Genomic DNA, 14,769 nt, shown 5'->3' with positions numbered 1-14,769 from the left:
TCAAAGAGATTGAAATATGACAAATTAATGCTAATGTTATAATCCTCAGCGAATGCGAAACGTTTAATGTGATTTTTTTAAATTCGGATACAAGTCCTTGACTGCAATTTCACCTGGTGGTAAGTGATGATGCAGTCTAAGATGGAAGTCTAACCTGAAAGGTTTTATTCTATGACGAGTGTTTTGCGATCTCACCTGATGGTGAGTGGTAAGTGCGGTCTAAGATAGAAATACTGGCACGTGACGTCACATCATTTGTAGTGTTTTTTTAGTTTAATCGATAAATTAAAATGTTTATTAGTACTTATTACACTTAAAACTAACAAAGGATGTGGATTTAACGTATTTTGGAAGACCCTGTATTTAATAATCATTGAGAAATAATTTATTTTTGACATAGGCAACATCCCTACTGCATACCGTATGCAAGTCAAAGAGATTGAAATATGACAAATTAATGCTAATGTTGTAATCCTCAGCGAATGCGAAACGTTTAATGCGATTGCTCAAAGAGAGCCTAGTATAAAGATATCAATGGGATTTAGGTATTGGCTTCGATTCAGAGATCAAAGGAAATGCTTGCCAGTTATATGAGTCACTATTTACGATAAAGTGTTTTGTTGTGAGTTAGGTTCTTTGCAAATAAATACTTGATTTATTAGGTAGGCACTGTACAGTACGCGGCAGAAAATAATGTACACCAACCTTTTGAATGAGATTTCGGCTTTGCAGAGCGTTGTCTCTATCACTCATACCTATGTGACGTTTTGTCGGTCTCAACGACATACAGAGACTTGCTCTACAAAACCTTTTGTATATTTTATTTTTTTAATTAAAAAGCTAAATTAACTTCAATGTAAACTACGGTCAGCTAAAATCGATCAAAACTCAGCTCTTTTCCTTCCTTTCTTATTAAATTTAATTAATATATCCCGTAGGTATAATATATTATTATGTCGGTGGTCGTGGTTTAAAAATTGTAATATGCAAAACATTTTAAAATGTTAAAAAATATATAATCGTTATAAAAATATTTTTTCATTTGATAAAAATAAACACGTCAACTATAATGGTTATTTAATTTAATGAAATTTATTTTAAGTAATTGTATAAATTGTTATGAGATTTTCGCATAAAGGTTTGTGGAAGCGTAAAATACAGAAAATAATAATTATGTACCTAATCTGAAATAAATTGCCTTCGTGGTCTAATACGAAAACAAGAGAAGATGACGCCTACATCGGGATTATTCATCATTTTCCTGATTATCGTAAGTATCCATAAGGCCGCGATTACACTTGTAAGTTTTACTCACGTACAGACATGCCGTCATGTTAGCACCTTTGCTTTATTTCTTTGAACTTAGGGTTTATTGTGTGAATTGCATTGGTGCCAACATAGCGTCAGGGGACAAGTTATAGTGAATAGTAAGTAGCTCACATAATTAATTGACAAAAAATTTACTAAGGTACGAGTGTTTACATTAGTAAATTAGCCCTAAGTTATCTAATCATGCAAGCTACTTACAGGTGTATCCGCGGCCTAAGTCTCTAGCATGTTGAGCTTAGTAACGTATAGTAGGTTTCTACTAGTTCGCATGGTAACTAAGTAAGTGATTGTATTTGCAGTCTGTTTTTCCTTAACTTTGACTTATCGCCGAAATTAGTAAAATCAGTACCATGTAATGTGTCGATAAGTTACTAATCAACGTTGTTATTTGGCAAACAGTGCATGGATCTGTTTGACAAATAAAAATGTTGCTAAGTTACTTATCTATAGATTGATATCAATTTCGGCCGTTAATAAGGTTAAATATAATTATTTACTATAATAACAATAATTCTGAAACTGCGCAAGTTAGTTGGATTATCTGCACTTATTTTCATTGATTACTACTAAAGAAAATCATAGAAATACGGGCTCTATCCTGGTAAAATAAATATACAAAAAATACGTGGTTATATTGTGGCTCTGACGGATAATAATATTTTATTACTTCCTTGAAAGTTTTTTATTAATAGCAACGCCAAAATGTACATTAAGATGACATAAAACTAGTAAATGATAAATCTAAGTTTACCAAATATGGCATGATTAACAGGATCGAATTAGCCTAATTAAGACTAAATTACTGTCTTAGGAGATACTTTTTGGGTAATAATATATTTTGTCATTTACATAATTAATTTGTCGTTTCTACACGACTATTATATAAATCAAAGAATGGTATGCATAATCAAAACAAAAAGTGTAGATTTAGGTAATACAAAAATAATATTAAATTAGCTTCTGAATGTTCTAATTCAAGTCAAGTCATATAATTTATTTAAATTGGGTACTACAGTAGGTACACTTATTAATGGTTATTGGTTACTTGCTGAATTTACAATACAATGATAGAGTGGTGATAATAATTAAAGTAAACTTAAAGCTACGAACTGAGAAGAGTCCACAACAAACTCAGCCGTTGTTCTCGATCGCTAAGTTGAACCAATAGGATTTGGTTTGCTTTTAATAATAAAATTATACAGGTATATCAAAGGTTCAAAATGATTACGAATAATTTGGAAAAATCTAGGTTCATACTATCAAATAAATTGTATGTACAGCTTTTAGTATTTATATCCATGAGTCATGAAGTTTAAAAGAGTATAGTTAGCCGCACACACATAACTTTACTGACAATTTTCACATTATTGGTGATATTACGTGGTTTTGGAAGATTTATTGTTTATACATAGAAGTAAGATAAAAACGCCTTAGTCAATAATATCCCTTGTATGTACATGTTAACCTGGTGCAAAATGTTTTGATAAAAACGTGACTCGGTTGCTATCGTACGAGTATATGTACAAGCGTTGCTATAAAGCGTGATATAGCGGCATTGCTCTTTAATATAAGTAAGTATACAATATTATTTGCGAAATATACGTATTATACCACGTTGATTATAATATTAAGGATATAAATTATTATAAACAGCATCTGAACTAAACAAATTCAGACAGGTAATTCATTTCACACTTAAGCTTAATTAATTGTCTATTAGTAGACGTTTTCAATTACCAGTGCTTTTGATTTATTGATCCATAATATATTATATAATTATAAACTATTTAGTAATTGCTGACGCTGTTGATTTGATCAAAGAAATTAATTAGGTATTTATAAAAATATTATTACTTACACTTAAATTGATTAAAAAAAGTTTCTGTTTTAGGCAACCTAACAGTCATTATAATATGACTCTACCACAGATTCCTACCTACTGACCTAGGAAAAAATTATGCCACGGCTCTTGAATTAAAAAAATGTTTAATTTTCCACTGTGTATAATTTTAACTTTTGCTTTGAAAACTTCTTCAATATGGCCGAATATGTGGGACTACGTATAAGGGTTAGGCCTCATAGGGAGAACTTTTGCTGCGAGCATTTCAGTGCGCAACTATGTGGGGGTGGGATGAACTATGGGTTGGGTGGGGTGTAGGCTTCCATTACGACTAAATCCTTGCTATTCATGATCGCCTAGTACTCCATGTTTTGATGTTGAAGTGAACTCTCTACTTTGTTGGTTTTTAGAACCTTTGAACGAACTTTTTTGTATGAACTTTATCGATGAAATCGAAACAAAACCAATCATTGAAAAATGCTATGTTTTCGATATTATATTTTTGTTTGAAAAATTTGTATAAACCGTGTTATTATTATTGCTTTAGCTTAGCTTTGCTTAGGATTTTTACAGTATTTTCCATTATGGGAAAAAACGCACACTCTACCGTAACAAACCCCCTGCACAAAGGAACGGATACAGGTGTACTATTATATGCGATTGGTGTAAAGGGGCTGTAAATAAAATAATTTATTTAATTATTGTGTGTTACCATTTGCATCAAAAGCTTTTGAGGTAAATTATGATAGCACAGATCGATTTAGATCTTAGATTTTCTTTAAAGCAGGTTCCTAGGCTCCTACTTCGAGTTTATCTACCTAGATCCCAAGCGAGTGCTGCGCTTGTGGGTTTACAGAATCAGAACTATCCTATAGAAATACTAATTTTAAAAACTCCTTGCTCTCTATAATTTCCTGATGGCCATTGTTTTCAATTTCGAGCGAATGTTATCGATTTCAAGGCGGTGTGCTTTGTTGTATGTGGTCGTACTGCACGACAGAGTACGGATGTGTTTGTTTTGCTCGCTCTATGCAGCTATAGTTTTTATAGCATCGCAGTCAATACCAACTTTTAACCGTATATGATTGCCTGGTATTCTATGTTTTGATTTAAACGTAACTCAATATATTACGTCAAAAACATGTTTACTTATTTGATAATCATGGTTGAATTTTTTTTACATAATACACGTGAAAGTGAAAGTTTTAAATGCCAGGTCTACTAAATGTACTAAATCTTATAAAACTAAATTTTTATAACAAAACAATTTCAATTCTGTAGAGCCATTATAGAACCATTTCACTAGAAATAATACATTTTATCGCTTTAATTACAATGATTCACACATCAATAACTATTATAATATCAATGTGCGAGCAAAATTTTCAAATTATAAAATGTGTTCCTCTTATTTGATCAAATAGGCATACCTATGGAAATTCGGTGCCGTTTTTAACATAAATTTGATTTTAGTGGGCCATTTACATCCGAATTAAGTTATTAAATAAAAATAAACCGCATTAGCTTTAAAGGTTTCTTATGTGTTATAAATGAAATTTTCATTTTTTTTTAGGTCAGACCAAGTCTTTTATGTTAAACAGATATCAAAATATTGTTGTTGTAGTATATTATATTTATATATTCAATTCGAAAATGAGACATAAATGATTACTAAATTAATTTGCTACCTGAGTTATTTTCTTGGTAGCTATGATAAAATTAGTCAGTTAATCGTACTTGGGTTTCTTTTTTTCTCCAATTTTGTTGGTTGAGTACCTATTACTGCTGGAGAACTCTACACTGTTATCTGGGTATCTCTCTATAGGTGATCTAGGCACCCTTTTATTATCCTTATTTAGTTTCTACAAATTACTAGCAAATCTCCGTAGATTCTTCAGGATATAGTTCGTACAAAATGAGAACTTACGCGGCAACTTTATGTGTCAACTGTCATGTCAAAATTACGATTCACCTTATAATAAGAACTAAAATCGTACTTTTGACATGACAATTAGACACATAAAGTTAAAATGGCGCGTGAGAACTTAAAATTTATGCATTATAACAGAAAACTGCCAAGGGTTAACAAACTAGAACATACTTTCAGTCACGCAATCATTCTGATCTGTAGTAATGACGTATTTGTACAACGCAGGTGACATCCCGTTGAACTATGTCCAACCATTACTATAATTGCACGGTGCCTCGTCTGTCATCGACTGGCTGTCGCCTGATGTTCACGCTCCAACAAATATCTCGCCTCTGTTTTGACACGTGAAGGAAATTTCTATTTATTTAAACACTAAAGGCAGATCTACACCTGCGTATGCGCATATCCACATAAGGCGCATCATAAGAATACAATGTGGACGTCTTCACGAGTGGTTTTGCAAGCGGTTCGCGTGCATATTGTACAAGTTAGTTTTGGGAATCACAGATAAGTACACGTTGCATGCACGATTCGTGCGCGTGCGCAGGTGTGGATACACCTTAAGCTTTAATCCCAATGCCTGTAAACTTGTCACGAAAGGTTAAACTAGGCAGAAGTAAATTTTTAAAGAGGTTTTTAAAGAAGGAAGTTTTATTCTATGACTGCAATTTCATCTTCCAGTAAGATATAGTTCATTATGGAAGCGGGGTTATTTGGAAGGAATATGGTATTATTGTACTGAACACATTTTTTTTTACCGGAACACTAAACTTTTAAGGGGTCATCTTTGCCCCATAGAAACGGACTCATCGTTTTGCCGTTAACCGATAGACATCAACTGCTCCACCACTGTCCACATTACTATGGTTTTGCGGCGCCTGAATCCTGTCTTCTAACACTGCGCTTTCCGGGACGAGGGTTGCAATGGATTAGTGAGATGGATTTATTCTTTATTCATTACTACTGCTACTATATCCTTTCCAAGTTAGCCTGCATTCATCTTATCTTAGACTGCATCGTCCTTGCCATTAGGTGAGATCTCAGTCAACGGCTAACTTGAAAAATACCTAACAAGAATTTGACCTGCAGGTAGTGGGTCGTGACGTGCTTGCAGTGACCGGGGGTCGCGACCGCGACGTGCGCTGCGGCAGACGGCTGGTCTCCGGCCTGTTCGCACGGCCGCGCCTGCCCCTCGGCTACTCCTACGTTACGACGGTACCCACGGGCGCCTGTCGGCTCAACGTGTCGGAAATCGTGTCGAGCGATAATTATATCGGTGAGCTCCTCAGTCTTTTTAGTTGCCCGGTCCTTTTCAATTTATTAGGTATCAAAGAAACTTTTCTGCGTGGGCTTTATTTTCAAATAACGTCTCAGACTTCGTCCGCGTGGATTTAGGGTTTATTATATTTTAGAGTATATTATTATAACTGTATCCATGCAAAAAATAACTTCGATCTGTAGTTTCGTTGCGGCGTGATTGAAGGACGAACCAACAAAATATAAAAACCAACAAACTACAAACCATTAAACAAAACACACTTTTGCATTTATCCTTACTTCTTATATTTTATATTTTACTGTAAATAAATAATGAAACAGGAATTTTCAGATTTTTGATTCAAATGTTACATGTAGAATCATAAAATATGAGTGCAAAAAGCAAAATAATTGTTCCTATTAGCATTTTATTTTTTCAAGCAGTCCTAATAGTAAAGGATGGATTAGAGTAAAGGTGAGATAAGGGGAAGACAATGGCCCCAATGACATGGGTGATTTTCTTATTATCTACTACAGTAAAGTACCTAATTGAGTAATTTTTTTACTAAAATGATTTTCTCCAAAAAGCCTTACTTGAAAATGCTCAATTGGTGCTGTTGAAGGTATCATTATTCAAACGGATGAGTCTTATGTGACAGAGTTCACATTCGCGTTAGACATCCATTTGTTCACAGTCAATGGTCCTTTGATGAAGCCAAATGGGCCGCGAACGTTAGGTTAGTCACTTATCAATCAACGTTGCCCATCGGATTGCTCATAAATCATTCTTAAATGCAACAATGGGGACGCCTACGTTGTTCTGTGTGATTACCAACAGATCCCGTAGCCTTGCGGTCAATTCCGCATTATTTGGAATCAATTAGCTTCTAAACTTCTATTCAGTATTTGGGCAATTGTATGAATTATATTTCGAGTATGTTTGCGTTTTCAATCAATATGCTACTAATACATTTTACTACAAAAATAGTCGCGAATCCATCGCTGTTTAACTTGATGGTCTGGTTAACCATACACAAACACAATGTAACACAGAACTATATCTACTGAGTATAATTCCAAAAATTCCCTGACAGATAATCGGTTAGTCTAGAAGCATGAACTTTTGCCCAGGAGCTCCTTATATTATAACGTCGGTGAGCATAAGAAAGGATTTTGAGAAATTCCATCGAGATCCGCGGACGCAGTCGCCGGTGTCAGCTAGTTACAAACTAGTAGTAGTAGTAATAGTAGTAGGATTTCATCAAACACTTCTTCATAATTTTCTACAGGCTTTCAGGACTTTGAGAATATAATAGGGATATAAGAATACTGGGCTTTTTAAAAATAAATTTATTTGCGTTGCAATATGGTTTTATGCAGTATTAGACACACAAAAAGCTTTATACTCTATTCAGGGAAACGAGTTAATAGGAAAGTAAGAAACCACATGTCATTTGTCGCAGATAAGAGACATTATACGTACTTACTATGATAATAATTTTAACAACAAAAGTATAATAATAAGAAGTTGGTATAACATCAGTTTACTCAGATTGTACTCGTAAATATAACTTCGATCGTAGGATGTATTATAGGAACCTTTATTAACTCGATCCCTTTGAACCAAGGCTAAAGGTTGGGGTCAAGAATAAGATACCGGCTGGTATACGCTACAATAATTCCTAGCCATGTAAACTTGAGGAATGCTAACAAGCCATGAATACTGCGTCCCACAGTCGCATATTCAGTGCGACAAATCTCTCCCGCGGGTTTTTCAATGCTTTGTCCATGGAAAAAGGCGCAAGAAAGCATTGTCGCATTGTTTTAGCGTTTAAACTATCGTGAGTGTTTTCTATTATAAGTCCTGCAAATTGCTATTGCGCTGGCACCATGTCTCATTAACATCGAAATGACGTCATTTGACGTATACTTATAGGAAATTCATGTACGTTTTTCTGACGTTAATATTATTGATAGGTATGGTATCTAACTACAAGTGGTCTATGACTTCGCCCATGTTGATTGAGAATTTGATACACATAGATACTTAACTCTTATTAATATATTCTAGTGCACGATGCCAAAACTGCACTGAAATCCTCTTAATTTAATGTTAAGAAGTTATAAGCGAATACACACACAAAAACAGATTGTACTGAGTCTATGAAAAAGTTTTGAATGGATGTTGATTTAAGTATATAAATCCTGACGTTTTTTAGCATTGAAGATATCCAATGGGTCGTACATAATGAATGGTGAATTCGCAGTCAGCTCCCCTGGTACATACGAAGCTGCTGGTACAAGGTTCATATACACGAGAAATATTGGACTTGACTCAGTCTTCGCTTTGGGACCAATACAATATCCTATAGATATTATGGTAAGAATTTGATGCCCTTTATCTATAACTCTAATGTTTGCCGTAACGTTTTCAAAAATGTTGGTATGATTCACATCATTATTCTGATTAATCATATTTTCTATATATTATGTTTGTTTCTCCTTTTTTATGTACAATAACTTGTAAACGCATTTTTTAGGTTTTATACACGCAACCAAATCCAAGCATAAGATACGAGTATTTCACTGAATCTATACCAGGTCAAGTTGATGTGGAATCTGTTACTTATCCAAATTTACAAGAACCTACAGTTCTTCCTAAACATACCAGACGACATCATGGTTTCGATGCATACCCTAGATCTGGTATCAGACATCCAGACTCAGCAGGTTTGGGAAAGGACTCTTCAATTGAAAATAGTTTTGAAGAAAACATTGTTGGTGAAAGGAAATTTATATGGAAGATATTATCCTATACTCAGTGCTCTAGAAGTTGTGGTGGCGGTATTCAAGTAAGAAATATTTCATTTATACCAATGGGTTTGTTGTCTACGTAAGGACTTTTCAAATTTTTGACTAGCGTGTGGCTGCAATTAAAGCACGCTTGCCTAGAAGATGCCTTATCACTATTGAAGACACCCATATTAAAATTGGAGGGGAAAACTGCAGCCAGAAGCGTTCCATACTTTAAGTGAAATAAGGTTACTTTAATGAAATATGAATTTGACATAGTTAACATCATTTGGCATCACTTTTGTTGCTATAGGTAGGTAAATATCGATGTGTTGAAGCAAATTCTATGGGAGATCGAGAAGTATCATCAGTACATTGCTCAGGCTCACCACCTGCAGGAAAGAGACGTCGGTGCGGTCAAGGACCTTGTGCACCTAGGTGGCGGGCAGCTGCCTGGTCTCCATGTCCTCAGTGTGGTCCTGCTACCAGAACTAGGATTGTTGGCTGTGTACAAGATCATTCTAGAGGTATTACGAAGGTATGTTTTGTCTAATATCTTTTAAATCTGAGTTTATGATGTAACCTTATCATTACGTTATAAATAAGTACCAAAAGGTAGAGCAATTCTGCTTTGGTAATTATATCTACCTTTTTATATCCTTTTTCTCTACAGTTTTTAGTGTGTATTCTAAAGATTCTATAGACGTCACAACACACCTCTCATTAGCACTACAACTATAATGGTAAAATTTTTGTAGGTTAGCGATCAAAAATGTCCAGCACCCAAACCAACTACTACAGAAACGTGTAAAATACCAGATTGTGGTCTTACACCAGGAATAAGACAAGTCGAACGCAGTAAACCACGACTTCAGACCGACACCTTTAGAGATGGGCCAGTATATACTATAGCTGTGAACTCGTCAGATACTGAGTTAGGACCTGAATACAGTTTCAATACTGGAGTTGGAGGCTGGCTTCAAACTGATTGGTCTGAGGTAAGAAGTAAATTGTTGTGTAAAAGTTTCCTTATTTATATTTGCCTCAACAACTTTGTGATATAGAAATCATAGGATGTATATGCCAGTCAGCTAAGTGAAAAATCTCCAACCGTCGTTTGATTTCTGTCACAGAATTTACTCCTAGGCTTAGGATACGAGGTGCAGTTCAAGGAGCGTGAGAGATTGTCGTCGAGTATGTAATCGACTACCATATTTACATAGTGTTACGAACTACTTTATGTTGCTTTGGAAGTTAGAAATATCAGATTTATCTTTTTAGGTAATATGATAGTAATAAATGTTTGCAGTGTGTAGGCTGGTGTGTAGGGGGAGGTTTACAGACCAGAGCAGTTCGATGTGCTGATCCTTCCGGGTGTCCTCGAAATTCTCCCGAACAATCTCGTACTTGCTCTCCTAGATTGACTTGTGACGCGCATAGTGGACATTGGTTTACAGGTAATTTCACTATTTCTTGAATTTTTATTTAAGTATCCTTAATTCTATTTTATCTATAATTTGCGACATAGCTAGTTTTAAACTTCCTCGTCGTATCGAGTTCTAAAATTTACTAACAGTTTATTTATTATTTATAAAATTATTTTCTTAATTCTTTTTTAATTTTTTATCGTGTAAATTATGATTTCTGTAAATATTATAGTATTATAATTTTATTTTATATCAATGGTTAACAAATAAACTATTAATAAACTTAAATCTAAAAAAAAACAAAATTCTGTAAATTATAACAATGTGATAAGTATGTGAGAGACAAATTTTATATGGTTCATTTCTCTCCTATCTACAACACTACTCTTATCTTATTTATGTTATTGGAATTTTATTCATTTTTGAGTGTTGTTATCAATTTACATCTTATCACGGAGGGAATGGTTCCACCTGACTTATATCATCCTCCTCTTAACATCAAAATTAATACTCGTGCAGCCAAACACTCTGAACGATTGGAGCCTAGTAATATAAGCTCCTCCAGAGATTGGAGTTTCCGAAAATGTGACCACGAGCAACTTGTAACTCTATTGTCTTCAGTGTCTTGGGATGGTCTTTTGGGCGCAACTGATGTACAGTCAGCGACAACTTGTTTCTATAACATCATGTATGATGTTTTTGATTCGTGCATCTCTAAAAAGAGTAGAAAAAAAAGTACTATTAAACGCTATCCAGTTTGGTTTACAAGTAGTATTATACGCGATACAAAATTGAAATTAAAATTGCATACAAGATGGATTAAAACCAAATGTGTTGAAACTTACTCCAGGTTTTCAGAAATTAGGTCAAATTTGAAGGCTTGTATCACAGAAGCATATGATGATTATATAAGGCGTGCTGAAAGAAGCATTAAAACCAATCCTCTATGTTTCTGGGACTATATCAGTAGCTTGCGGTCTAAAGGTGGATTTGAACCTAACGTTACATTTAATGGTTCTATGCATAAAGGAGTAGATGCGGCCGAAGCTTTTGCGAATTTCTTTGCAAACGTATTTCTTCCTGATGTACCAAAGTTACGTGTAGTTGAGGCATGTCTAAATGATGGCAAGCTAAATAGTACTATATGCCACATCCCAAAGTTTACAGTGACGGACATAAAATATGGCATTGATAAACTGAAGGTAAATTGCGCAACTGGACCAGATAACTTACCAGCTGATGTTTTGAAAATGTGTAGTAAATATCTTAGTCTCCCTCTTTGTCATGTACTTAATTTAATCTTAAAGACTGGACAATATCCTTCTCAATGGAAGCTGACCCGAGTTACACCAATACCTAAAAAAACCGGTACGACGTCCGTAGAGGAATTTCGGCCCATAGCTATTCTCTCAACGCCTGCCAAGGTATTTGAAAGAATTGTGCATAGAGAGATAAGCCGGCAAATCAGTAATTTACTATGTGACGAACAGCATGGATTTAGGATTAAGAAGTCTGTCAACTCCAACTTATTAACAGCTACTGAATACATATCGTCCTGCCTAGATAGAGGCCATCAAGCAGATGCACTTTATTTTGATTACCGCAAAGCTTTTGATAGAGTTAATAACGATATTCTTCTAAAAAAACTCAGTGCTATTGGTCTTTCTCCTCAGCTCCTACATGTATTATCAGACTACCTCCGTGACCGTCAGCAATTCGTTCGATATGGCATATATGAGTCTAAACCATATCATACGCGATCCGGTGTAAGCCAGGGCTCTATCTTAGGACCTCTATTCTTCCTAATCATGATAAACGATCTTCCAGAATCTATAAAATATGCAAAATGCTTGCTATATGCAGATGACCTAAAACTTATATTCGAAATTACTTCTATCGAAGATTGTCTCAAGTTGCAATGCGATCTTACAGCTGTATATCACTGGAGTAAAGCGAACAAAATGGAGTTCAATCGTGACAAATGTTCAGTTATGACCTTTGGTAAAGTTCGGTATCCTTTGATACATGAATATAAAATGGATGGAATCCCTATTCCCAGAGTACAGAACATAAAAGACCTAGGTGTAATTTTTGATAAAAAATTGACCTTCCATGACCATATTAACACCGTAGCAGCTGACTCATTTCGAAGATTAGGATTTGTACTACGCAACTCTCGGGAGTTCCATAGTCCTTTGGTAATACGATTACTATATTACGCCTTAGTCCGAAGCAAGCTCGAAACAAGCACCTGTGTCTGGCATCCGTACGAGGCAAAGTACGGGCTTATATTAGAAAAAGTACAAAAGGCCTTCCTAAGATACCTGTATAAACGTTGCTATGGATATTATTCTTTCCTATACCCAACCAAATTTCTGTTAGGTTGCTTAGGTTTCAACTCCCTGGAGGTCAGACGCATTTGCGACCAACTCAAAATTATGTGTCAAATTTTGCGAGGAGATGTTAATGCTCCAGAACTTCATAACCAACTGTGTCGCATACGTGTCCCTGAATCCAACAGTAATCTTCGTCCACGAAAAAATAAACTTTTCGTGGTCCCACATCATCGCACTGTTGCTAGATCTATGTCACCTATACCCCGTTCATTAGCATCATTCAACGCGCTTTTGGACAATAATGCTCAATGGGACCCATTTAATGATGGGTCTATAATACTGGTTCGGGAGTTACTGAAGTACGCTGAGAGCATTGCATGAATATGTCATTCAATGTTCTCAGCGTACATATTCAAAATTCTTTGATCTTTTATCGTTTTGTATTTTATGTCTTTTTTCTTGTACCTTTATTTGTATTTAAATTTATTATTAATCATCTAGTTAGTGTAAGTGGCACTGCCGTTCTAATTAGATATAAAATAAATAAAATAAATAAATAAAAATAAATCTCTATCAAAGGTCGTGTAATTCCCTTTTTTCATTATTTCTTTTATTTAAATTGCATCTGTCATAAATTTGATTTTGTTTATTTTAGGCGACTGGTCCCCATGTACGTCTTCATGCGGAGGGAAACAAATTCGTGGAGTTTTGTGTATTGGTGGCACTGGAAGACATCTTCGTGACTCAGCTTGCAAGGAGCCAAAGCCTGAACATGAGAGAAACTGCGGTGGTGAATGTCCTCCAATTTGGTATACCAGCGAATGGGGTCAGGTATGTAGGTAATTTAGATAAATCTGATAGCGAGACCTTTGTTATTATGCTATTTTAACCTAGTTCTATAAAACATAGTTAGCTCTTCAAGGTTAGCTCGTTGTCAGTTCTGATCGTATGCATTCATTTACAATATAGGTAAAGGTTTAGGTTAGGTAGTTAGTTAGTATAGGTATAGATTTATTTTTAAAGGTAGATAGGATCGTCACTAGTTATTAAAAAAATCACCTATACAGGCGTGCCATGTAGCAGCACACTTAAAAATTTACTAACGTTGGTTAATTTATGCGACAGATAAATAAAAATTTTATTTGAACCAAAAATTAGTAACAGTAATAATGAAAACATAAGAAGTGGACAGGGACGCACTTATCTCTATGGGAGGGATTGTAAAGAAGAAGAATAGGTACAACACGAGTAGGTACATCTTTACAAAATTTTCAGCCCGTGTCTGAGCCTATGAGCTTTAGACATATATTGCTAACTTCTGACTTAAGATTAAGCAATACGTATTTACGTACATTAGCAAGAAATGAAATAAATGGTATAAAATCTGTCGGTACTGAAACATGAAAGTTTTTCTTGTACCCAAGTGTAGGCTGTTGTTACAGTGTACAGGCAATTGCACCCTTGAAGTCGGTGTCCAGCGAAGGACAGTAGTATGCGCACGTGGCGACAATGCAGCTGCAAGTGATATTGAGTGTCCTTCGCCACGACCGCACGCGCATCGACCCTGCGAGCCCAAGTGTGCAGAGGCCACACTGCCACCGCAGCTGGCGATAGGTAAGAAAAATACACATTTATCGAAGTCACGTCATATTTTGTCCAATGCGCTTGGCAAACGTCTATAGAACCTTTCTTCTAGCATTGATTCGTCAGCTTTGAAGATCGTGGCTCCCTCCAGATATCATTCCCTCTCTTCCCTCAACATCTTACGCCATTTCTCTCTATTGTAGGCTGTAAAAAGGAGTTCGACATGTATCGACCGCTTCTACTCTGTTTTATCAGGTTCTACTCTGTGTATTT

At 35.2% G+C, this 14,769-nt stretch overlaps 1 protein-coding gene across 3 annotated transcripts in view; it reads left to right on the top strand.

Annotated features, from left to right (window-relative positions):
* The window catches only part of LOC117991692 (ADAMTS-like protein 4), a 95,253-nt gene that overhangs the window by 77,406 nt on the left and 3,078 nt on the right, over nt 1-14,769 (top strand). For 2 of the 3 annotated variants that reach the window (XM_069505287.1, XM_069505288.1), the window contains exons 8-15: nt 6,189-6,375; nt 8,576-8,736; nt 8,897-9,208; nt 9,463-9,687; nt 9,908-10,147; nt 10,459-10,606; nt 13,568-13,743; nt 14,355-14,526. In XM_069505287.1, the coding sequence (XP_069361388.1) occupies nt 6,189-6,375; nt 8,576-8,736; nt 8,897-9,208; nt 9,463-9,687; nt 9,908-10,147; nt 10,459-10,606; nt 13,568-13,743; nt 14,355-14,526 (1,621 nt within the window). The remainder of the gene's footprint in view (nt 1-6,188; nt 6,376-8,575; nt 8,737-8,896; nt 9,209-9,462; nt 9,688-9,907; nt 10,148-10,458; nt 10,607-13,567; nt 13,744-14,354; nt 14,527-14,769) is intronic. The other variant, XM_069505289.1, reaches the window with a different exon arrangement.

This window comes from Maniola hyperantus, chromosome 20, assembly GCF_902806685.2.
Source record: "Maniola hyperantus chromosome 20, iAphHyp1.2, whole genome shotgun sequence".
NCBI classification, from domain to species: domain Eukaryota; kingdom Metazoa; phylum Arthropoda; class Insecta; order Lepidoptera; family Nymphalidae; genus Maniola; species Maniola hyperantus.
This window is presented reverse-complemented; position numbering and strand designations above follow the sequence as displayed.